General features: G+C 36.4%; 2 protein-coding genes across 3 annotated transcripts in view; both read left to right on the top strand.

Annotated features, from left to right (window-relative positions):
- Window positions 1-23,511, top strand: part of LOC117327914 (ubiquitin carboxyl-terminal hydrolase 47-like) — a 27,178-nt gene extending 3,667 nt beyond the window's left edge. Inside the window, exons 4-32 of one of the 2 annotated variants that reach the window (XM_033885156.1) lie at window positions 278-467; window positions 955-1,051; window positions 1,428-1,506; window positions 1,886-1,952; window positions 2,230-2,369; window positions 2,692-2,781; window positions 3,085-3,180; window positions 3,367-3,464; window positions 4,605-4,735; window positions 5,684-5,802; window positions 9,207-9,338; window positions 9,677-9,753; window positions 10,195-10,250; window positions 10,414-10,526; window positions 10,831-10,935; window positions 11,215-11,422; window positions 11,702-11,817; window positions 12,245-12,364; window positions 12,588-12,711; window positions 12,981-13,775; window positions 14,185-14,276; window positions 14,907-14,987; window positions 15,367-15,447; window positions 15,920-16,035; window positions 17,723-17,841; window positions 18,047-18,177; window positions 18,669-18,847; window positions 19,749-19,820; window positions 19,988-23,511. In XM_033885156.1, coding sequence (XP_033741047.1) covers window positions 278-467; window positions 955-1,051; window positions 1,428-1,506; window positions 1,886-1,952; window positions 2,230-2,369; window positions 2,692-2,781; window positions 3,085-3,180; window positions 3,367-3,464; window positions 4,605-4,735; window positions 5,684-5,802; window positions 9,207-9,338; window positions 9,677-9,753; window positions 10,195-10,250; window positions 10,414-10,526; window positions 10,831-10,935; window positions 11,215-11,422; window positions 11,702-11,817; window positions 12,245-12,364; window positions 12,588-12,711; window positions 12,981-13,775; window positions 14,185-14,276; window positions 14,907-14,987; window positions 15,367-15,447; window positions 15,920-16,035; window positions 17,723-17,841; window positions 18,047-18,177; window positions 18,669-18,847; window positions 19,749-19,820; window positions 19,988-20,090 — 3,927 coding nt within the window. In that variant the 3' untranslated portion in view covers window positions 20,091-23,511. Of the gene's footprint in view, window positions 1-277; window positions 468-954; window positions 1,052-1,427; window positions 1,507-1,885; window positions 1,953-2,229; window positions 2,370-2,691; window positions 2,782-3,084; window positions 3,181-3,366; window positions 3,465-4,604; window positions 4,736-5,659; window positions 5,803-9,206; window positions 9,339-9,676; window positions 9,754-10,194; window positions 10,251-10,413; window positions 10,527-10,830; window positions 10,936-11,214; window positions 11,423-11,701; window positions 11,818-12,244; window positions 12,365-12,587; window positions 12,712-12,980; window positions 13,776-14,184; window positions 14,277-14,906; window positions 14,988-15,366; window positions 15,448-15,919; window positions 16,036-17,722; window positions 17,842-18,046; window positions 18,178-18,668; window positions 18,848-19,748; window positions 19,821-19,987 lie in introns of both variants that reach the window. The other variant, XM_033885155.1, reaches the window with a different exon arrangement.
- On the top strand, window positions 22,600-26,041 carry LOC117328438 (deleted in azoospermia protein 2-like). Its single transcript, XM_033885968.1, has 3 exons — window positions 22,600-22,682; window positions 24,445-25,396; window positions 26,036-26,041. The coding sequence occupies exons 1-3, from the start codon at window positions 22,600-22,602 to the stop codon at window positions 26,039-26,041; spliced, it is 1,041 nt and encodes a 346-aa protein (XP_033741859.1).
- Window positions 26,042-26,150: the final 109 nt, after the last annotated feature.

Below are 26,150 nucleotides of genomic sequence, written 5' to 3'. Positions count from 1 at the left end.
TTACAGTTTATGTGTTTGTTGTAAAGTACTAGTCTATTTAACACTACAATGGTCAAAAGTTTAAAGGTCAACCTGATTTTGGAACAAGAAATTTTGATTAATAGTTATCACATGATAGACCAATTCCACCAAGACAACAGATAAGAGAACAGAGAAATTTTACTAAATCAAAATGAATTCTTATGAAACTGAAATGCCTTTTGGATTTTGTATCACAATCCCTATTATATAAAGAGAGAATATAACTGATACTGAACTGCCATATTGTCTCTGACAGCAACAATGTGTTGCCACATGTGCCACCGAAGCGGAATCAGACATGGCAGGCTCCTCGGATGTGGTGGCCTCCTCATCAGGCTACTACAGTGGCGGTGCTAGTGGTACTAGTTCTGGTGACGTCTATACATTTTCAACCTATTCTGACAGCTCCTACAGCTATTCTGCTGCACTCATGAAGTCTGATACAGGTAATATTTAAACTCCATAAAACTATTTAAATTAGCATCTAATGATGTAAAAAAATATCCTCTTACAAATATTTAGTCATTTTCAATAGTCTGATGATGTTACTAATAAAGTATTAAAAGTACATAATTTATATTAGATAAAGACAAATGTGATAGGAAAGAAAAGTAACTTTTTGAGAAAACTGAAGTAGGGTTGAAAATTACACAGGGACTGACATTTATTATGAATATTCCAAGCCTGTTAATCTACTATAACATGTATGCATTTTACCATTCCAAAAGTGTGATAAACAGCAGACAGAGGCTGATCAATTTTCATTTTCTCTTTGAAATTAAGGCTTGAAACAAGGTTTCATTGTGATGCAGAGACTTTTTAACCTGAGTTAGAAACTTACCCAATGCACAAAATACATACTTTTAGTTCAACTCACTGGATGAATATCTGAGTCTGTAATATATTGATCATTGATGTGATTATCTACTTCAGGATATGTTGGACTTGTAAACCAAGCAATGACATGCTACCTCAACAGCCTTTTACAGACACTGTATATGACTCCAGAATTCCGTAATGCTTTATACAGGTAAGTGCAGCACTTGTGAAAAGGGTAATGGTCACTTTTGTTTTATTTTAACCATTCTACTACTCTTTAGGTCTTGGCTCACCCAGGACCACCAATTCTGTCCCTTTAAACTTGTGGAAGCAATCTGTTATGAACCCAGAGAGATGTAGTTCATATTCACACCATGGTATCACACTATCAAATTCTACACTTTTTAAGTTTTTGATGGTCATCTGATAAGGTCAAAGGTCAAAGGCGGCACTTGACCAGTTTAAAAATAACAGGTACCAAACATGATATCTCATGACTCTCATGATAGATTGATTTATTGATGAGAGGATAGGGGTATATCTATCTTGTTTACTATCTTCTATGAAACATTTTCATGTACATTTAGGTGGGAATTTGATGGAGCATATGAAGAATCAGAAAAGAATATTCCATACCAACTTCAAAAGTTATTTCTACAATTACAAGTAAGTGTTATTTATTCTGCATGTAAATGGAAAATCTCTGTTAGTAAGTGATTTGTAAAATGATACTGCATTTATTTCTCAAACTTCACAAGATTTGCATAAAAGAATGGCACTACATGCATTTTCTGTCATGGGTTGTTTTCACTTAAAAAGAAAAATAATGGCTTAAGTTTTGGTGTAAGGAAATAGAAGTTACAGGTCTCATGTGTAGAGAAATTGGTATAGGTCTTTCAATTCTTCACGATATTGAAATCTCTGAACATAATAAGAACATCAAGTTGGGTGTAGAACTGTATTAAGTGTTAGGATTTATTTAACAGAAGGGATTAGCAGTCAGGAAAGTGTACTTTAAAACAATTGCTGTTGTTTTTCTTTCCAGACTAGTCAAAAGCGAGCTGCTGAAACAACAGATCTGACCAAAAGTTTTGGTTGGGATAGCAGTGAAGGTTAGAAGATATTTCTAATTAAAATGATATTTAAATAAGAATTCCTAGAACAATAAACAAATGGGAAAACAAGAAGTAGACAAGCTTGTGTTGAGTTTGACAGTGAATCAGTAATCTCATCTAAGTATAAAGTAGTGTGGTTCTCTACATGACTTACGTTTGATTAACATGAGAATTAAACTAAAAAGAAACATAAGTTAGAGTACTGACATTATTTTAACGAAGGTGTCTTGACCTATTAACAGGTGTCATTAATATAAAAAATGTGTCCTTATAGTTTGGCAACAACACGATGTACAGGAGCTCTGTAGAGTGATGTTTGATGCATTAGAACTGAAGTGGAGAAACACAAACCAAGCCAACCTGATTAACCAGCTATACCAGGGAAAGATGAAGGATTATGTCAAATGTTTGGAGGTATTAGCTCTATTTCTTACATTCAGTATATGAAGAAATGTATTTACTTGTGCCTGTATTTACAAAGAGATTTCTCATTTCTGTAAATAAATTTTGTTATTTTGTTTTCTCACCTGGTCAAAAACACTTGGTTTTATAAATTATTGTCGACACCAGCTTTGCTTTTTAAATTACCATTGAAACCAGAAAATCAAATATTAGATAAATTGTTGACTCCATGCAGAATGTTTACCATTTTCACTGAAGTATCCAGATAGTGATGCAGGCCCTTTAGGTCTGTTGTTTTAAATGTGTGTGTGACCTGAATCTGTTTTGGTTTCAGTGTAGTAATGAGAGTGCCCGTGTCGATTCGTATCTGGACATTCCTCTTGTCATAAGGCCTTTTGGTGCAACTACAGCCTACGGTAGTGTGGTGAGTATACCAGGACTGACATCAGCAGAGATGTACAATATCATGTTTAGAGTACTAAAACTTTAGCAGATACAGAAAAAATCTTGGTTCCGTATTTACAGACATAAAATAAAACTTGATTTGATTTGAAGCAGAATTGTTAACCCATGCAATATTTTTCATATTGTGTTTTTTTTACTGTATTACATGGTACCAATCTTGTTTCTTTATGGAGACATTGTATACCAATGATACCGAATGAGATGGAGTCTTCACTCTATTAAAATTGCAAAATGTTTTTAAAAAATACATTTACATTTACAGGAAGAAGCATTAAATGCATTTGTCCAGCCAGAAACATTAGATGGAAGTAACCAGTACTTTTGTGAAAAGTGTAACAAAAAGTGTGATGCTCATAAGGTGAGTTACACTCTAGTCATTAATATAAGCTCTCAAATTTATCATAATTTTGATATTTGACAGAACATTTAACAAGTATTTCATGTTTAAAGAAAAGCTGTGAGCTAAATTTTCAATTTGATGTGTTGAAATGTAGCTGTTTAAAGAAATGATAGAATTTGTGATTTGTGATGTTATTCTTTACAGGGCCTCAAATTCCTGTCCTTTCCATACCTCCTAACACTACAGTTGAAGCGTTTTGACTTTGACTACACAACAATGCACAGGATAAAACTCAATGATAGGTACTGGTATTCTTTTTATTTTTCCAGACAAACAATTAAACCAGCATACAATATTTTTGAATCAGAAGGGACAGTTATGAAACCAATCAGTGATCTTTTTTTGGGATATGTCAGGAGCTAAACTCTCATATAATACTGTAAATCACTTATATTTCGTGTGGGATTTATTCTTGCGTTAATTTGCGAGGAGAGTCAAACGCGAATTCAAATCCCTCGCGAATATTTATATAAGAATGACAAGAATAAGTGGCATCCATTTTGAATCTATCGTAATCTTTAGTTGATGAACAGACATCGCCATTAAAGTAATAATAGAATTATAGATTATATACTTATATCAGAGTGTAATTTTATATCACAAAACACAAAATTTCACACAGAAAAACCCGCCGAACACTAATATTGCAGTTGAACTCGGACTAAAATACCTTCTAGACAACGATTTAGTTAAATAAGCACAGTAGGTCCGGTCCAGAGGATCCTGGATGGTCACCCTGAAGACGTCGTACTTTATTACCCGCGCTGTTGTTTATGTAAGCTTATTGTATGTCGTACTTCACATCGCTTGATTCTACATGTTTGTTCACTGTTTCCGTAATTGGGACCGGCAAATTATCTTTGGTTACTATTTTTTTTAATTGGAGATCTGTGGCGTGGTCATGTCGGTGAAATAATGAAGAAAAACTATATATGAACGGGTGTGACACTTGTATATAGCCTAGAGGCGTATACAGGTACTGTACATTCAATTCAGTATAGACAGACAGCGATATCACATGACTTTTCTTGTACCGTCACATGACTCTCAAAAACAAAATGGCTACCCACATAGAAATATCGCCGATCTGTTAACGTCATTCGCGAATTTAAAGTCATTTTGAGGTAAGAATACGCGAAATTATGTATTCGCGAATAAGTTGAATGAGGTGAGTTCTTGAAATTAAGTACTCGCGAAATATAAGTGATTTACAGTAGTAGTAGGTTATATAAGAAATTATGCAAGTTAGTAGAGGTGCTAGATGTGAGTATTAAGCTCTGCCACCAGTAAAAAACTGTTCCTGCAACTGTAATCCCAAACCTTGGAAGCTACAATTAACAGGGGTTAAGGGTTTTGTTTTAGTTCGCTTCCTTTGTTTGTAGAATGACTTTCCACGAGGTATTGAATTTGAACCATATGGTAGACGACAATGATGAAGATGAGGAGGACTTGATGCGGACAGCGGCTGGAGGGAAGGTGTCGGAGGGCCCACTGGAGGACAGCAGTGATGAAGGTTGGGCTCTTCCACCTAAATATGAATAGTAATCTCTGAGTATGGCTTATCTGAAATAATGTAATTTATTACATTTTTACCAGTGAAATATTGGAAATTACTCATTCCACAAAAGGGAAATTACTAGTGAAAAATATCACTTCTTTTAGACCAATCAGAACACTGCTTACAAACGACAATGGGGCAAACTAAGATTTGCATATAGCTCTATTATTTTATATGACGTCATAATGCAAGATAGAAAATGTAACATCAGGATTTGGCGTACATTTGTTAGCTGTTGACAGGGGACTGCAAATAATTCTGGGAGAGATTGAGCTGCCTCGGTATATTTTGCTATAAAATGTTTCAGTAATCCCAAATATATTTCACTCATGTGGCTAATATTTTTGATATTTTTCATCACTTTTTTTAGACCAATCAGAACACTGCTTACAAACGACAATGGGGCAAACTAAGATTTGCATATAGCTCTCTATTATTTTATATGACGTCATAATGCAAGATAGAAAATGTAACATCAGGATTTGGCGTACATTTGTTAGCTGTTGACAGGGGACTGCAAAAAATTCTGGGAGAGATTGAGCTGCCTCGGTATATTTTGCTATAAAATGTTTCAGTAATCCCAAATAAATTTCACTCATGTTGCTAATATTTTTGATATTTTTCACTCATGCTACGCACTGGTGAAAAATATCAAAATATTATCCACACTCATGAAATACGGTTGGTATTACTGAAGACACCTTTAGATATACTCTATGTCTGATAATAACTCCCCAAAAATTATTGCTTATCTGAAATAATATAATATTGTCTGATAATAACTCCCCAATCTTAGTAAATTGAAATAAAAAAGATATTGAATATAGAATTCATATGTCTCTGCTGATTGTTATGGATAGAAAATGTTATACAATTCAGCCGGTACTTGCGGCGTGTTCACAGGCATTGATGTAGGGGCAGAGAGTGAGTTGGGAGCAGTCCAGACACCTTCAGATGACCAGCAAAGTCTTTCCAGTGAAGCTGCTGCCAACACTAAAAACGCCAAGGAGTCTGAGTGCACGGTATAGTAGATATTGGTTCATTGATGAGATGTTGACACCAGGATTGATGTCTGTATGTTGTGGTCATTGATGAGATGTTAACACCAGGATTGATGTTTGTATGTTGTGGTCATTGATGTGATGTTAACACCAGGATTGATGTCTGTATGTTGTGGTCATTGATGTGATGTTAACACCAGGATTGATGTCTGTATGTTGTGGTCATTGATGAGATGTTAACACCAGGATTGATGTCTGTATGTTGTGGTCATTGATGAGATGTTAACACCAGGATTGATGTCTGTATGTTGTGGTCATTGATGAGATGTTAACACCAGGATTGATGTCTGTATGTTGTGGTCATTGATGAGATGTTAACACCAGGATTGATGTCTGTATGTTGTGGTCATTGATGAGATGTTAACACCAGGATTGATGTCTGTTTGTTGTGGTCATTGATGAGATGTTAACACCGGGATTGATGTCTGTATGTTGTGGTCATTGAGATGTTAACACCAGGATTGATGTCTGTATGTTGTGGTCATTGATGTGATGTTAACACCAGGATTGATGTCTGTATGTTGTGGTCATTGATGAGATGTTAACACCAGGATTGATGTCTGTATGTTGTGGTCATTGAGATGTTAACACCAGGATTGATGTTTGTATGTTGTGGTCATTGATGTGATGTTAACACCAGGATTGATGTCTGTATGTTGTGGTCATTGATGAGATGTTAACACCAGGATTGATGTCTGTATGTTGTGGTCATTGATGAGATGTTAACACCAGGATTGATGTCTGTATGTTGTGGTCATTGAGATGTTAACACCAGGATTGATGTTTGTATGTTGTGGTCATTGATGTGATGTTAACACCAGGATTGATGTCTGTATGTTGTGGTCATTGATGTGATGTTAACACCAGGATTGATGTCTGTATGTTGTGGTCATTGATGAGATGTTAACACCAGGATTGATGTCTGTATGTTGTGGTCATTGATGAGATGTTAACACCAGGATTGATGTCTGTATGTTGTGGTCATTGATGTGATGTTAACACCAGGATTGATGTCTGTATGTTGTGGTCATTGATGTGATGTTAACACCAGGATTGATGTCTGTATGTTGTGGTCATTGATGAGATGTTAACACCAGGATTGATGTCTGTATGTTGTGGTCATTGATGAGATGTTAACACCAGGATTGATGTCTGTATGTTGTGATCATTGATGAGATGTTAACACCAGGATTGATGTCTGTATGTTGTGGTCATTGATGAGATGTTAACACCAGGATTGATGTCTGTATGTTGTGGTCATTGATGAGATGTTAACACCAGGATTGATGTCTGTATGTTGTGGTCATTGATGAGATGTTAACACCAGGATTGATGTCTGTATGTTGTGGTCATTGATGTGATGTTAACACCAGGATTGATGTCTGTATGTTGTGGTCATTGATGTGATGTTAACACCAGGATTGATGTCTGTATGTTGTGGTCATTGATGTGATGTTAACACCAGGATTGATGTCTGTATGTTGTGGTCATTGAGATGTTAACACCAGGATTGATGTCTGTATGTTGTGGTCATTGATGAGATGTTAACACCAGGATTGATGGATGAAATTCATTATAAGGTTGATGTAGATTACTAGTTGATCTTAAGTGTGAAAGACCAGGATAGGTTTTTTCATATGATTTTGGTGTATGCGGTTGATAGATATGTCATTTGGCTTGGTCTGTTTGTGTGTATTATAAGTTGTTTGGAGGGTCAGTCTGTATCTATGTTTAATAAACATCATCTTTGTGTTCAATATAATACTTACAAGGATAGTGAAGAGTTGTACTTGTGCTTTATGAATATCCCATGTGAGGAGTATGTGTAGTGATAGTTAATGACTAATGTTGGTATATGTCTATAGGGTCTGTATGTATATAAGGAGTGTGTGTAGTGACAGTTAATGACTAATGTTGGTATATGTCTATAGGGTCTGTATAAGGAGTGTGTGTAGTGACAGTTAATGACTAATGTTGGTATATGTCTATAGGGTCTGTATGTATATAAGGAGTGTGTGTAGTGACAGTTAATGACTAATGTTGGTATATGTCTATAGGGTCTGTATGTATATACGGAGTGTGTGTAGTGACAGTTAATGACTAATGTTGGTATATGTCTATAGGGTCTGTATGTATATAAGGAGTATGTGTAGTGACAGTTAATGACTAATGTTGGTATATGTCTGTAGGGTCTGTATGTATATAAGGAGTGTGTGTAGTGACAGTTAATGACTAATGTTGGTATATGTCTATAGGGTCTGTATGTATATAAGGAGTGTGTGTAGTGACAGTTAATGACTAATGTTGGTATATGTCTATAGGGTCTGTATGTATATAAGGAGTGTGTGTAGTGACAGTTAATGACTAATGTTGGTATATGTCTATAGGGTCTGTATGTATATAAGGAGTGTGTGTAGTGACAGTTAATGACTAATGTTGGTATATGTCTGTAGGGTCTGTATGTATATAAGGAGTGTGTGTAGTGATAGTTAATGACTAATGTTGGTATATGTCTGTAGGGTCTGTATGTATATAAGGAGTGTGTGTAGTGACAGTTAATGACTAATGTTGGTATATGTCTATAGGGTCTGTATGTATATAAGGAGTGTGTGTAGTGACAGTTAATGACTAATGTTGGTATATGTCTGTAGGGTCTGTATAAGGAGTGTGTGTAGTGACAGTTAATGACTAATGTTGGTATATGTCTATAGAGTCTGTATGTATATAAGGAGTGTGTGTAGTGACAGTTAATGACTAATGTTGGTATATGTCTATAGGATCTGTATGTATATAAGGAGTGTGTGTAGTGACAGTTAATGACTAATGTTGGTATATGTCTATAGGGTCTGTATGTATATAAGGAGTGTGTGTAGTGACAGTTAATGACTAATGTTGGTATATGTCTATAGGGTCTGTATGTATATAAGGAGTGTGTGTAGTGACAGTTAATGACTAATGTTGGTATATGTCTGTAGGGTCTGTATAAGGAGTGTGTGTAGTGACAGTTAATGACTAATGTTGGTATATGTCTATAGGGTCTGTATGTATATAAGGAGTGTGTGTAGTGACAGTTAATGACTAATGTTGGTATATGTCTATAGGGTCTGTATGTATATAAGGAGGGTGTGTAGTGACAGTTAATGACTAATGTTGGTATATGTCTATAGGGTCTGTATGTATATAAGGAGTGTGTGTAGTGACAGTTAATGACTAATGTTGGTATATGTCTATAGGGTCTGTATGTATATAAGGAGTGTGTGTAGTGACAGTTAATGACTAATGTTGGTATATGTCTATGGGGTCTGTATGTATATAAGGAGTGTGTGTAGTGACAGTTAATGACTAATGTTGGTATATGTCTATAGGGTCCATATGTGTATGAACTGTTCTCCATAATGATCCACTCTGGAAGTGCTGCGGGTGGACACTACTATGCCTACATCAAGTCGTTTGTAGATGGACAGTGGTACAGCTTTAATGACCAACACGTATCTAAGGTGAGTTTCATTATGAATTTCATTGAAACCTTACAGTGTATTTTAAGGCAGGTGTTCATGAGGAGAATAATCGGAACAGTAATATATTCTGAACTAAATAATATTTTGTATTTATACTGAGCTCATTTGACATAAAAAAAAATTTTTGTTTTTTTGTAGACTAAAATATTAGGGGTGGAAAAACACCTAAACATGGATCATTAATATTTTTCAGAAAAATTGTATTTTCATGTTTAGTCCACACCAATCAACTGTTTGGCTTTAATGAATGATGAACGTAAGAGTGGAATAACTGTAATGTAATACATCCTGAGATAACTTGTGTCCTATTTTTACAGATTGGCTATGATGAGATCACAAAGATATACGGAGGTGCCCCTGTATCGAGAGGTTATTACTCAGCTACCTATAGCAGGTAATGCTCAATTTCTATATCATCATTTAACTTTCTAATATTACTGTTACATGGGGATATATGATATAGTATTATTAGTGTTACAGAATGGTTTTCATGGCATAGAGTCTGTTGAATTTTACAGCTTGTCAGGTGTTGTTAAAGATTCTGAGCAGACACTGCTCATATTTAAAGTTTAAAGACAAAATGTTCTGCTATAAGTAATTTCCATATCAATTTCAGTGAAGTTTTAAAAGAAATAATCTAAAACAAATGCATATCTTAGGGCTATTTCAGGAAAATATCTATGTATGATATGTGCTGGAAAAAATGCTGCTTATTACATATTGCACTATTTGAATTAAATCTCTTACGGAGGTCTCCATTTGACGAAGCCAGAGTCCTCCCATTGGTCAATCTTTTTTACTGACATAGCTGTAAAAGAATCTTTTTCCTTTTCAGTTCTACAAATGCTTACATGCTAATGTATCGCCAAGTTGATAAACAGAGAAATGCTGGTAAGAAATTTGTCCAGATTGAAATAATAAATATAAATCACATTTGCTCATTACTATGATATTTTCCATGACTAAACATGCTGTACTAAACTGCGAGAATATTTTCAAATCATTAAATGTTTTTCTGTGTTGCTTCTGAAGGTCAAATATTTGTGTTTTTCAGATTTTGTACAACCAGATAATTTCCCAGAGCATATAAGACAACAACTTCAGCGACTAAAAGATAAAGATGAGGCAGAACAACGCCAAAAAGAACTGGATAAATCTACCTGCAAGGTATACAGGGTGTACAACATTATTGAAATATCGGAGTTTTGGTGCATTAACATTAGACGTTAAAATCATTACACAGATATCACTCACCTGAAGGTTTTCATGTGTCTTATTCTCTGCAGAATTTTCTTGTATTTTGTTGTACATATTTGTATATATGTTTGTGAAATCATTAGAGAGAAACTCTAAAGCAGTTGTCACTTTAACATCATCCAAATATTAAGGTTGAAAGTTCAGTTTACTCATAGAATAAATAATAGAGAAATTGGCATTTTATAATTTCTTGAATGTTTAATGTTATTTTCAGATAAAAACATTCTGCTACCATCCAATACTGCGGAAGAAGCAAGAACAGCGACTAGAAGTTCACAAAGACAAGACATTGGCTGAGGCCACAGAGATGGTGTACAATGTAGGTTTTTATCCGGTGTCTGAAGATTTCTTGATATTCATTAGATGTATGCAATATTTTCATGATGTCATAAACAGTGACCTGATAGATTTGCTCAATAATTTCTGTCTACCCTATCAAAATGGATACTATTTCACACATAGGAATTGATAAGTATTCATCAACAGTCATAGCCAGTTCCTTACAAGAAAGTTTTACACAAGCTTAGTTTTATTTCTTTGACAACAACACTGATAAATTTTCAAAGTTAATGCATTCTAATTGTATTTCCTCTTCCAGCTATTTGAGTTACGGAGTGCTCTACCTTTGGACTGTTGCCGCCTGGTGAAGTATGACGAGTACCAAGATACATTGGAACGATCATTTGAAGGGGAGGAGGATGTTCAGATTGGCCAACTCCTGGGAGGTGTCAAGCAGACATATAACTTTGATCTTCTCCTGGAGACAAAGAGACCAGATCAGCAATTCCACGAGTACAAACCCGGTGGTAAGCTAATATGAAAAAGAAATGGCTGATTAAATCATTTATTTCTATAGTATAGATTCTTTAAAAAGATTGATTTTGTAGGAATGAGAAATACATGATTTGTCTTATAATTAAAAGTTCATATTTATTATTATAATTCCAAGAAAAGAAATTAAACAAGTAATTATTGATTAGGAAGTATAGCCTTTCATTGAAAAGTATTGTCAATAAAATAATTGTGTAAAAAAGTTGTGATGATAGGATTGTTGATCAAACTTTTTGTCTTTATGTTACTGACAGGAGTGACAGTGAAGGTGTTTGTTGTGGACATGGATTTAGAGATCATCCACGAACCCATCAATGTCCGGGCCTACAGTCCACAAACTGTTGCTGAATTTAAGGAAATAGTGTCTGAGGTAAGGTTTATAATCTAAATTATTGAAATGTGTGAGACATGTTTGAAAATTAACAGATACTGATAATATTCAATACATTATTTTCATCGCTGTTTAGCATAGCCTATATTCCAATTCCAAAATAGAGTGGCTGGATTGTAAAACAGTGATATCAATTGGACACTTTTGAAAAGAAAACTGTCAATTCCAAACATTGCCAATCAAATGTAAAGACAGGATTTGTTAATTTATGACCTTATTTTTCCATCCCAAGTTACCTGTTAGGTAATTAGGATGATGATGAGACTTCAGTGTTAAATGGAGACAGAAGAGTGTGGCTTTCCTTGAGAATGCAAGGAGAAAAATAACAAGTGAGGCTCAACATCAATAGAAGATACATGCTAGATGTGCTCTGTGTTTTAATATACCTTAATTGATGTTATTGTAGGTGCTGGATGTACCTGCCACAAATATGAGGTGTGTTTTGGAGCGGTTCCACAATGATCTCCGATACCTGTGGATGCCAAACAAAACTCTGAAGTCTGAAGGCTTCTTCAAGAGTAATAAGGTGAGAAGAATAAATGATTTTGCTTCTCATAGTATCTGTGATAACATCCGTTTTTTTCCCTTTTTTGTAGTGATTAATTTTTGTGGGTTTCATGAAAGTTGATCGTACAACAAATGGTAGCTAGTTTATAGTGGTTACAGTTGCATATGATTCAGAAAAAAGAAGAAAAAAAAGTAAAGGAATGTTACTAATTCTAAATTTAGCTTTATCTAATTACACACAGGTTTACCTTGAGTACTCCGGATTAGAAGACCCCAGTGCAGATCATTTTGTCAACAGTCGTTTCTACAATCTATTGGACCGTCACCAGAATACCATCAGGATACATGTCAGCTTGCCCTCTGTCGGTATGTCTCCTTATAAATCCAACACCTTCAGTGCCTTATCTTAGTTCTTAAATAGTTAAATATATAGATCTTGATTTTAGTTCTTAAATAGTTAAATGAGTTTTATGGACTTATTCAGTTAGCTGTAAAGTCTCGGGAGTTTTTGAGAAGAACATAGGTTGAAGTTGTAATAAGTATATATAACAGTATGGATGTTTACATATCTCTTTTGAATAATTGTTTGTTTACAGTCACTGTATTCTGAAAAAATAATACATGTTTTATTTTAGCTGATGTAAATGAGTTCATAAAGATCAGCCGGAGGCACTCTCATCTAATGGAGAGAGCAGTAAATTGTGGGAATACAACCAAAAGTCTGGAGAACTTAGTAGATGGGGTAACATCCAAATACACGGGAGGCCACGATCCCCTCGACATTGATGAAGGCATCAGTGACCGTGGCAGTGATAGTGAAGTAGACTTCAGGGTGAAATCCCTCACTTTAAAACAGTCAAAAAGTGATCCCTCCATATACCACAACTGTTGTCAAGTAGATCAGCAGTATGTGCAGTCAGCACGTGGTCATGTCCCTGGTCAAGTTCGAACACTTAGTCTAACAGAACCAGGGTCCGAAGCTCGAGCATGTAGTCCAATAATGGGTCAGAGTATAGAAACAGGACCAAGCACAAGGCTTAGCCCGACAGTGTCTGAGGGTCGGACTAGTAGTCCTGTAAACGGACAGAGCAATAGTAGTCAGGACACCAGTACCAGTGCAGAATTCAGTCTCAACACAAACTTTAGTTTACTAGCGGAGTTTGACAGTGCGCGAGAAGTAGTGGAACACAGTAACAGTGACTCTGAGCAGGTAGAGCCGCCATCTCCAGGTGAGCGCACCATCAGTGATTTAGACTTTAAAAAGGAGCCAAGTGAGGATGTTGGTGGGGCGACAGAGAACTGGGATGCTGAAACACTGGATGTAACACCTTCTGACGAAACACCAGATGTAATGGTCATGCATGAGGAGAACGTCCGACGATACTTCAGTGTGGTTAGTGAGGAGGATGACATGCTATCCAGACAGAGACGTAAGTTACTGTATATGAAAAAAGCTTGTTACCTGTTTTCTCTTCCTGACACATTTAACACTAAATTTATTTAATTAAAAGAATTAAAAAGAATTATTTTTGCTAGATTTAAACAAAGGGACCTAAGATCAATAATATTCACAGCCTTTTAATTAGCAGAAAAGGTTAGAATATATAGATAGATGTAAAACAATGAGCTACTGTGAAAATAACGTATTTAATGATGGAATAAAATAGCAATACATCTAAAGGTATCTCTTTTAAGTGGTTCCAGGCTGTGATTGTAACAATCCTTGTGGTACAGGTCAGTAACTCTGGTCGATCTATATCCTGGAGTCTAGCTGAATTAACCAATATATGACGTTTAAGGCCTTTGTCATTTTACATTGTAAATTTGTTTCTTTTACAGATCTGACTGTGCGAGTGGATAAGAGAATAACATTAGGAGCCTTTAAAAAAGAACTAGAACCATACGTCCAAACAACTGTAGATAATTTCAAGGTAGCTACCAACACTCAACGACAGTATCAGCACAGAAATTCATAAAGCATGGCACAGATCACTAACAGCAGAAGTTATTGCTCTTTGTTTATTTCTATTACTTGAATATTGTCTGGAGATCTTGTTTTCCTCAAACTTTTAGAAAATTGAACATTGATTTCGTAGTGAAAGGTGAGATAAACAGCTTGCCAGCTAGCCTCTCCTAATGTGATGTAAATCTTATTTTAATGCAAGTTACTATATAGAGACTCTTTTGTCTTTCTGTCCGGAGCAAAAAATACAGCTTATATTTTAAGATACTGACCATGTATTCTATTTATCCAGCAACAGTTATCAAACAGAATCATTTTGAAGTGAGACAGTATCAACAATGATCCAAATATATTTGTCTTTTAACTGTTGTTTCACTTGGAAGTAGGTCAGTTAAATTGACACATGTGCTAAGATTCCAAAATACAGCTGTTTCTATCACTGTCGTATACAGCAAAAATATATAATTTGTGTACATTCAACATGTAGATATTGTTCTCTTGTTGTGTATTCTTTGTTGTTGGAATATACAAACGTGTTCTTGTGATACAAATTTAATGGCCTCTAATTTTTTTTTTTTTTTTTTTTTTAACTTTTCAGGTATACAGAGTATATTCGAATAATCAAGAGTTTGAAAGTATTCGGCTTTCAGAAACAATGAGTTTCTTTGAGGATGGAAAGGTAAGGTGCTTGTCAAACTGATGAACAATTTACAACATCTTACTCATTTCTCTGATTGACAATTAATGGTGTAAAAATTCTACTGTATTTGTTGTATAGAGTCTAACTTTCCTGCTTTTATCCATGATCCCAGTCTTAGTTAATGATGTACTTATGTGATATCCTTAAAAAATGCCCGTTCTGAAGTAAGATTGTGAGATTAAAGGTATTAATCAGATATTATACATTTGAGTGATTACTAGTGACTAAATTAGAAAATCAGAAATGATATCTTGGATAGGGTCATTTAGCCCTAAACAGGCATATTTATTTAGCCTAACTAGTAATTATCACATTTACATAGTTGATAGAGTAATGAGTTGAGGTTATCTCATTCCAGCTAAATATTAAACTTGGACGGGCTCTGAAGCCAGGAGAATACAGAGTGAAGGTTTATCAGCTACAGATTAATGAAGCCGAGGTAGGTTTGATATAAGTTGTATCAAAAACTTTCTCATTGCATATTTTCTTATCAGAATCGTGTAGAAAATAAGTGCAAATAAGGGCTATTTCAGTTAAATATCTTTCCAATGGGTGGACTTTAGGTTTGTCAAATATGTACCTCCCATTGATGTGATTTAATTCAAACAGTACTATATAATAAGCAGCATTTTTCCAGCACCAGCCATGACTAGATATTTTTTTATTTCAGTAGTCCTCCCATTAGATATGAATATTACTGGAATAGCTTGGGTATAGAAACATTGAATTTTAAAATATTTTCAAAAGATATGTACTATCATAATGAAATGACCAGGTCATATATACCATTAGTCTATCATCGGTTAGACTTTGTATTGATCACCTAGATTTTAAATAGTTCAAGAATACTGATATGTCTTGCTTTGAGGTTCTTAATGAGTTTTTGATTTTCATTGATTTTTCCATTGCAGCCTAGTAAATTTTTGATAGACACAATATTTGCCAAAGGAATGTCAGTACTGGAATCCAAGAAGTTGATTATTCCTGAAATAAAAGAACAGTGCAATATTGAGGTCTCACTGGACAGGTAAATTTTATTATCTTGATTGATAGTGATGTACGACAGTATGACAATGGAGATTTTGTTATCATGGAGTCATTAGGGTAAATTATTCATTTGAAATTGGAAATTCGTGATGCCATAGACAAGTTATGAAACACAGGATATGAAAAAAATTGTAGTATATCATGCTGTCATGATATAACACCTACAAAAAGGTATTGCATATAATTTGAGATTGAAGTTTTATTCTCTTAGCACAAATTTGTCTCCCCTGCCCAACCATCACACTCCCTCATCCCTCCTTCTTGGTTGTCTTGGCCCAAATCTCCCTCCCCTGTTCCTCTCCCCACCTGATTATCCTGTCCCAAATCTCCCTCCCCTGCCGGACTCTTAACCCTCCCCCCTCCCCACCTGGTTATCCTGTCCCAAATCTCCCTCCCCTGCCGGACTCTTAACCCTCCCCCCTCCACGCCTGGTTATCCTGTCCCGAATCTCCCTCCCCTGCCGGACTCTTAAAGCCTCCCCCCTCCCCACCTGGTTATCCTGTCCCAAATCTCCCTCCCCTGCCGGACTCTTAACCCTCCCCCCTCCCCACCTGGTTATCCTGTCCCAAATCTCCCTCCCCTGCCGGATTCTTGACCCTCCACCCTCCCCCTCCCAAACTGGTTATCCTGTCCCAAATCTCCCTCACCTGCCGAACTCTTAACACTCCCCTCCCCCTCCCAAACTGGTTATCCTGTCCCAAATCTCCCTCCCCTGCCGGACTCTTAACCCTCTCCCTCCCCACCTGGTTATCCTGTCCCAAATCTCCCTCCCCTGCCGGACTCTTAACCCTCCCCCCTCCCCACCTGGTTATCCTGTCCCAAACCTCCCTCCCCTGCCGGATTCTTAACCCTCCACCCTCCCCACTTGGTTACCCTGTCCCAAATCTCCCTCCCCTGCCGAACTCTTAACACTCCCCTCCCCCTCCCAAACTGGTTATCCTGTCCCAAATCTCCCTCCCCTGCCGGACTCTTAACCCTCCCCCCTCCCCACCTGGTTATCCTGTCCCAAATCTCCCTCCCCTGCCTGACACTTAACCCTCCCCCCTCCCCACCTGGTTATCCTGTCCCGAATCTCCCTCCCCTGCCGGACTCTTAACCCTCCCCCCTCCCCACCTGGTTATCCTGTCCCAAATCTCCCTCCCCTGCCGGACTCTTAACCCTCCCCCCTCCCCACCTGGTTATCCTGTACCAAATCTCCCTCCCCTGTCGGACTCTTAACCCTCCCCCTCCCCACCTGGTTATCCTGTCCCAAATCTCCCTCCCCAGCAGAACTCTTAACACTCCCCTCCCCCTCCCCAACTGGTTATCCTGGCCCGAATTTCCTCCCCCTGCTGTACGCTTATACTCCCCCTTCCTACCCTCTTGGTTATCCTGGCATACTCCCCCTTCCCACCCTCTTGGTTATCCTGGCATACTCCCCCTTCCCACCCTCTTGGTTATCCTGTCCCAAATCTCCCTCCCCTGCCGAACTCTTAACACTCCCCTCCCCCTCCCCAACTGGTTATCCTGGCCGGAATTTCCTCCCCCTGCTGTACGCTTAAACTCCCCCTTCCCACCCTCTTGGTTATCCTGGCCCAAATTCATTTGAAATTAATGCAAATACACAGCATTTTCATAATGCAATAAAGCTTGATTTCATAGACTGATTGATAACATAATTTTTCGAGATGCCGTTTGCGTAAGAAGACGTGGAAAAACCCAGGGACAGTGTATACTGATGCCCAGGTATATGAAGATGATTTACCTATCTTTGCCAACTGGGAGGTCTTCTTACAAATACTTGATGGTAAGCAACACCCTAATGAAAGAAATTTAAAATAGTCAAGGTATATTTTCCCCAATAGAAAAACTTTCTTTGTTTCAAATATGATACTCTTAGTTGATCGCAGTAAAACCAGTGACAATATTCCAATTACATTTGCTAATAAATAAGACATCATGAATGTGGAATATTAATGATCATTAATCGTTACAATCTAAATTGTTTTCAGGTCCCGAGTTAATGGTATCTACGTCCCAGCTCTCAATCTTTGTTCGAAGATGGAAACCATCCGCCTATGAGTTTGGTCCCTTTGAGGAAATTATACTGTGTCAGCAAACTTTAGAAGAACTTAAGGAGAAGGTATTACACTTAGTAATCAATTCTGTTTGTCACATCTCTGACTGATGTTTTTTTTTACAATATCTTGAAAAGTATGAGTGCTAGACTAGCCAGATTCTGACCATGAATTTCAGTCCAGACATCAGATACTTGATTTGGCACCCCAGTGGTACTTTAGATATATCAATAGGTCAAAAGTGATTCTGTTGTACACATGGTATACTGTACTTCGCATCACTTGGTTTATTGTTAGCTCACCAGTTACAAGTATTAACCGTGAGCTCATGTCATCAACGCCAACATTCGCGTCCCACCCCAAAACTTAAATGTTTTTGGGGTAAGTTTTTGAAAAGCTATAAGTTCATAAGTATACACACTTGTCATTGAAATGATTTTAAAAACAGTCCAGTTTAACTCATAAAAAATGTGGTGATTGGGTAAGCTATTACTTTAAATTCTAATTAGATTTAACACAAGTTTCAAAAAATAATGTCGACTTTATTCCTGTACAGCTTTCTGAGGTGAGTGGGATAGCCCTGGAGAATGTGGAGTATGCTAAAGGACGTGGCACATTCCCTTGTGATATCTCCCTTCTAGAGGTGCACACCGACCTGGACTGGAACCCATATGTCACCACACTGAACTCCTGGCCATTGTACATCTGTGATGACGGCAACGTCCTGTACTACAGGTAAGGTTACAGCCATTGTAGATCTGTGATGACGGCAACATCCTGTACTACAGGTAAGGTTACAGCCATTGTAGATCTGTGATGACGACAGCGTCCTGTACTACAGATAAGGTTACAGCCATTGTAGATCTGTGATGACGACAACGTCCTGTACTACAGATAAGGTTACAGCCATTGTACATCTGTGATGACGGCAACGTCCTGTACTACAGGTAAGGTTACAGCCATTGTACATCTGTGATGACGGCAACGTCCTGTACTACAGATAAGGTTACAGCCATTGTACATCTGTGATGACGGCAACGTCCTGTACTACAGGTAAGGTTACAGCCATTGTACATCTGTGATGACGGCAACGTCCTGTACTACAGGTAAGGTTACAGCCATTGTACATCTGTGATGACGGCAACGTCCTGTACTACAGGTAAGGTTACAGCCATTGTACATCTGTGATGACGGCAACGTCCTGTACTACAGGTAAGGTTACAGCCATTGTACATCTGTGATGACGGCAACGTTCCTGTACTACAGATAAGGTTACAGCCATTGTATATCTGTGATGACGGCAACGTCCTGTACTACAGATAAGGTTACAGCCATTGTAGATCTGTGATGACGGCAACGTCCTGTACTACAGGTAAGGTTACAGCCATTGTACATCTGTGATGACAGCAATGTCCTGTACTACAGGTAAAGTAAGAGCCGTTGTAGATCTGTGATGACGGCAACGTCCTGTACTACAGGTAAGGTAAGAGCCGTTGTACATCTGTGATGATGGCATGGCAAAATCCTGTATTACAAGCATTGTCAGTAAATTAATCGAACAACAACTGATTCAAACCGTCTCATTGTCAGTAAATACCTGTAGTATTGTTAATATTTCATTGTATTTGTGTTGCAGAGACAAGACTGAGAAACTGATGAAACTGTCAGATGATAGAAGGAAGGAATTACAAAACAAAGAAAATGCCAGGTGAGAAAGAATAGATTTTACCTGGTATCATTCTTAACCAAGAGTTTTATAGATTAATCTTGTTTGTTATCGATTTTTGATTGCCTTATTGTTGTTACAATACTTTGTCTAATCCTTTCCACAGCTTTTTCAGCCTGTTACACATCACTATTTTTTCCATATTTTAGATTGTCAAGGAGCTGTGGAAAGAGCACGTATTCACCACGAAAAGAAAAGGCCCTGAAAATCTACACTGATGACACTCCAGTCAAGTCCCAGGATCTAGATTGAAGTCTATCGTGATTATACGTACAAACAAGGCTCTAATTCCAGGATAAACACAGAAGTGTATTGTTATACAATGACCTAGTGATCCCCAGAAGCGAGATTAAAGTTTTTCTTAACAACAATGTCATCCCAGGATCTAGTCTGAATGATACTCTTACATAACACAGTAACATAGACTTAGATTGAAGTGTATCATTCAACAAACAAGACTTCAGTTCCAGGATTTTGACTGAAATGATTGTTATTATTGTACAACTCAAGCAAAAAACCCTCCGCACACATGATCTAGCCTGAATGTTGTTACTTCAAACAACACCCCAATCCTAGACTCGCGACTGAAGTGGAATAGTTCAACTGTGATTAGACAATGATTTATTTCGGGTACTTGTTCATTTTTTTCCATAATTTTATGTTCCAACCTCCAACAAAAAGGATAACTATTCTTAATATCGATGCCTTGCCCGATGTTGTTGAAATTCTGGATACTTGTGAATAGTCTCGGTGGTGAATTAGTGTGTAATGTAGACATGTTTATGTATGTCTTCTACTCACAAAGTGTAAATGTCATTGCTCACTGTGGCTTGTATGTATGTTATGCTTGTGTACAAGTGTAGATGGAAAGGTTGTATTTCAGCTTTGTGGTGAAATATTAGCACTGGTATGTGAGATATAGAATTCATATTAAATGTATTGTTTGAGTGGCATGTGAAAAAATATTTCAACTGTAATGCATATATACATATATACAGAAGTGTGATAAGAAACAAATCTAAAAGTCTTTCAAAAGATTGTGTAATTCATTTGTCAGAGGATTGCTTAAATTGAATGTGTCGTATTTCAGTTTTACCGATTTGTATGCGAGCCATTGCTGTCAGAAAGAGAAGAATGTAGTAGATTGTAAACCGGTTACTCTGTCAGGGAACATGTACTATTTATTTTTCATATTGAATATATGTGTCGGAAATTTTAATTGTTTGGAAAACATTACTACTATGTAATTTGTTCATATTTGATGTCAGATACAGGTTAGGTATAATACCTTCCAAGAGTTTTGAGGTGGATTAAAATCTTTGTATTTTTTTATGAAAGTTCATTCAGAATTTTCTTTGATCTTAATTTCTAGTGTTGAAAAACAACACTAGAAATTAAGATCAAAGAAAATTCTGAATGAACTTTTCTCTGACAGAAATATAGTGTTCACCATTGCAATGTAGATATTTGGTTAAGAAGCAGGTGAGTTATGTCCTGAGGTTTGTTTTCTTGAAGAAAGTTTAGAATTTAAATCATTCAGACCCTGTCATACAAGACTCAGTTGAAAAAGATCAAAGAAAAATATGAAACAAAAGATTCACAAAAACATGAAAAAGATCAAAGAAAAATATGAAACAAAAGATTCACAGAAACAATGGTGGGAAATGAATGCAGAATTTCTCTACACCACGTATCAACTGGATATATTTTTCATGTCAGATCGAAAAAATATGGATTTAAAGCAGTACTTGTGTTTTTGAGGACTATGTGAACTATTTTAAAGGATGTACTATAAAGTAAACACCTGCCAAATTAAATTTCTATGTAAATGTGACACTTTCCAAACAAACATTACTTTTTATTCGTGGACTGTGTTAGGTTACATTGTACATGACTGTGTTTTGTGTTGTCCATCTTCAAACTCTTTTCTAATGACACAGCACTTAAAAGTCGTCCATGTCCAAATCACCATATATAACAGACTTAACATTGTTTTTAGAGAGATGTCATATAAATCTTGTATAGAACATCTCTACCCAAGTTTAACTTATAAAACATTAGGAGATGCTGCTCTGTAGTAAACCAGATCTCAACCATCCGAGTTGGTTCTGGAATATCATTTCAATTAAATCTTTTCTAGACTTTTTGAGTGAAGGGATAAATATCAATAAAATTTTAAATCAGTTAATACTGATTTATTATTTATGTTGAGGTTTATCTTTTAAATATATCTAACCAAAATGAAATATTGTAAAATGTATGTATTTTTTGAGAATTTCTGGAAGATTTGAAATGAAAAATGATTATAAATTTAAGAGACTGTATTACTGCAGATGTTTTATGAAATGTATTAACTAGAAACATTGCGTCCAACTATGTTCCTTATTCGATCTGTTTAAATGCATTTTAATAAAGTCTTTGTATGTGTCTGTTATAGATATTGTTGTTACACACCAGTAGGAGATTGTTCCTCAAATTAGATATCCATATGGAAGTTTGAGTGAAGTGTATTCTGAAAAATTGTTTTAAAATGTATATCCAAAATGTTAACGCATGCATGCAAAATATTTAGGTTGAAAATTTTCACCCAACATCTGCCATCATCTCTGATAACCTTTTGAACTATTTTCCTTTGTATAAACATTTGGAATATCTGTTGAACATGTATCTTGACAAGCATTCGTGTATGTCCAGATTCCAGATATTTGACGAGTTGCCATGTATATTGTTAATTTTTTGTATTCCACTGATAAAAAGTTGAATGTATTATAAAGCTGATGCTGCTAAAGCTGTTGATGTTGAGCTGGTGAATGTTGCTCAGACTGCAGTCTCTCCAAACCAAGTGTGTGATGTCCTCTGTTGTCTGTTAATTAGTGGGATACTTGTGTGTGATCTCTTGGTAAAGACATTGCGTATTATCAGATATTTTTTCTTCAGGATTGTACAGGATTTGTATGAAGGCTTCAATTTCACGAATCGTTGATCTTCGATAAGATTATTTTCCTTAACTGAAGCTAAAGGAACATTGGTGAAATGGAGGCCAGATCTAATTCTCTTCATACAGGCAGATACAAACAAAACGGCACATATCGTCAGATCATCGAATCAACAGTGTATTTTCTATTACATTGTTTTCGTAATTTTACATGTTAATAAAGAGCCAAGGTAAATTCATAGCAAGTGATATAGTGTAATAATTGCTTCTATAGGGTTCAGCATTGTGCATGTGTCATGTGATTTACTTGAGTTAACAGACAGCATGAGAAGTAACAGATAAGTTTTTGATTGAATTAATGTATCGTGTCATGATAGTAGGCTTTTCAAAACATAAGGCTTGGACATCCTTTAGTTTACCTGGATATTCTTCAAGGATAGCATCAACACATTTTGTATGAATTCATCCAAGTATCTTTCAAGTAGTACATATGCAGACAAGTTTTATCATGGCATTCTTCAAGGTAAACATGATTTAAAAAAATAACAGCTGGTCATTTGAGTTTTCTGGTCTGGATTATAATACACGCCAGAGGTATTAGTTATAGATAGATCGTGCAGATTAGGAAACAGATAACGCTGTCAGTGAAGGTGATATTGTACATGTATATTGCCTTGTGATAATCTAAAGTGTTGTAAATCCATTTGGAATTGATGTCAGCTTGTCAGTGTTGTGATTTAAAAAAACAACCTGAAAAGGATGATGTCCGTTATGAAATATTTTTGAAATAGTAAGTAGTAACATTAATCTGCTGTATAATTTATAGTCTATACCAAACATAGTTTGGTTTGAGAATTTTTAGAATCTAACTTGTATATATTAACAGAAATCTATCCCTCACTATTGCAGTGAGGTAATCCAGCTGTGCTTAGTCATGTTACAACTAAGGGAAATAATTGAGCTGTTCTTTCAGACATGTCAGAGAAGGTTATATCCCAGACTATTTTATTTATTATTGTGCAAACAGTTTAACCAAAGTTGTTCGTTTATGAAATAAGGATGGACCTTGTAATTTTATGTTAAGGTACTTTCAGATGAGCCTTGACAGAGACTTTTAGTAACATTTGTAGGTACATAAAAGATTTATTCCTGAAACGCTACATTTAAAATTAACAAACCATTTTGTCTAAAATGAAAAAAAAACCCATTACAGCAAAGGGAGATTATCAAGCTGTTCTTTCAGACATGTTATGGAGAAGGTTATATCTATGTTATGGCTGATTGAGTCCACTCAACAGGTTAAATAGTAGTATTGTTGAAGTTATTTTTCGACATGATTTTGAAACAGGTGCTTTGCAAATGCTTTTGTTCTCAGATTGTTTTTAGAAAAGTTTATTTTCTTCTGTTTATCAGAGTGCAAAATATCTGACATGCCAATTTTGTGTATCTATTGAGATTTGTGTACCTATGGTATACAGGCGCTCAAAGTGTGATAGTATGTAATTATTTTATCTATTAGTTTCATTTCATGTAATCCAAGTGCTGCAACAACATTCAATATACATTGACAGCAATGATTTTTCAATAAAATAATAAAAGAAGATTTGCATTTTGTGTTTTTCCACCAAGCTTACAAAAGATTTAAGTGGATTATCTTGTTTTTGATCACAGACACAAGACAAAAAAACGAAATATAAAAAACCGTGTAAAACCTGTCTTCTACAAGGTTCAACAGCTACCCTTCTATAAGGTTCAACAGCTACCCTTCTATAAGGTTCAAGATCTACCCTTCTACCAGATACAACAGCTACCCTTTTACAAGGTTCAACAGCTACCCTTTGACAAGTTTCAACAGCTACCCTTTTACAAGGTTCAACAGCTACCCTTCTACAGGGTTCAACAGCTACCCTTCTACAGGGTTCAACAGCTACCCTTCTACAAGATACAACAGCTACCCTTTTACAAGGTTCAACAGCTACCCTTCTACAAGGTTCAACAGCTACCCTTCTACAAGGTTCAACAGCTACCCTTCTACAAGGTTCAACAGCTACCCTTCTACAAGATACAACAGCTACCCTTTTACAAGGTTCAACAGCTACCCTTCTACAAGATACAACAGGTACCCTTCTACAAGATACAACAGCTACCCTTCTACAAGGTTCAACAGCTACCCTTCTACAAGATACAACAGGTACCCTTCTACAAGGTTCAACAGCTACCCTTCTACAAGATGCAACAGGTACCCTTCTACAAGATACAACAGGTACCCTTCTACAAGATACAACAGCTACCCTTCTACAAGATACAACAGTTACCCTTCTACAAGATACAACAGCTACCCTTCTACAAGATACAACAGGTACCCTTCTACAAGATACAACAGCTACCCTTCTACAAGATACAACAGGTACCCTTCTACAAGATACAACAGCTACCCTTCTACAAGATACAACAGTTACCCTTCTACAAGATACAACAGTTACCCTTCTACAAGGTTCAACAGCTACCTTTCTACAAGGTTCAACAGCTACCCTTCTACAAGGTTCAACAGCTACCCTTCTACAAGGTTCAACAGCTACCCTTCTACAAGGTTCAACAGCTACCCTTCTACAAGTTTCAACAGGTACCCTTCTACTCACTGGCTCACTTGAAGTTCAAACATTGTGAAACTTATATATCAAATTTTAATTTTCCCTACTGAAGAAATCATGCCATTTGATAAACTTGTTGGCATATCAGAGCACATTGCTCAAACGATAGTAAACCTGATGTTTACAGTGGAAGAGGAAAATCTTTCCTGGGGAATCCCTGCCTTTTCATCAAATGATAGGCTATTCAAATTGTTATGTTTCCTTGGTCCAGTGTCACTGTCTGCCCATAAACAATCCTTGTTGATGTTATTTCTCAGGAAGTTCTTAATGGACCATTCTCAAATTACATATACAGATTTTCCTTGGTCCCTCGTTGTAAGTTGTGTATTTACCATTCTGTGACTGATCTGAGGACACTTATCACCATTTCTCGCAAGTTCTTCGTTTATCTTTCACATGTAGGTTCCCCTTGGCCCCAAGTTGTGCATCATTTAAGTCCTCAAGGAAATCTTTGTAATTTGGAAATAATACCCAACGAGTTGAGGAGGAATTATGCATATTGTATTTTAAGACTTATTGGAAAATAAGATGGCCGACAGATGGCCATTTTGAATTTTCAAGAGTTATCGCTAATTCTCAGAATGATTTCATGGATATTTCTTGAATTTCAGAGATAGGTTCCTCTTGTATTAGTTTGAAGCCGTTATCCTTATTTCTCTGCATATTTCATATGTAGGCTCCTCATGTTTTCAAATGATCAATAGAAAGAGGAGAAAAGTGGAGAAA

The sequence above is a fragment of the Pecten maximus genome, chromosome 5, assembly GCF_902652985.1.
Source record: "Pecten maximus chromosome 5, xPecMax1.1, whole genome shotgun sequence".
NCBI classification, from domain to species: domain Eukaryota; kingdom Metazoa; phylum Mollusca; class Bivalvia; order Pectinida; family Pectinidae; genus Pecten; species Pecten maximus.
The sequence above is the reverse complement of the archived record's forward strand: the minus strand, read 5'-3'. Positions and strand labels throughout refer to the sequence as shown.

Excerpts from the sequence above, each read along its gene's own strand:
- LOC117328438 (XM_033885968.1), top strand. The coding sequence starts at position 22,600 with ATGTATTATAAAGCTGATGCTGCTAAAGCTGTTGATGTTGAGCTGGTG. Across the intron at positions 22,683-24,444 it reads GCAGTCTCTCCAAACCAAGT|ACACAAGACAAAAAAACGAA; the intron begins GTGTGATGTCCT and ends TTTTGATCACAG.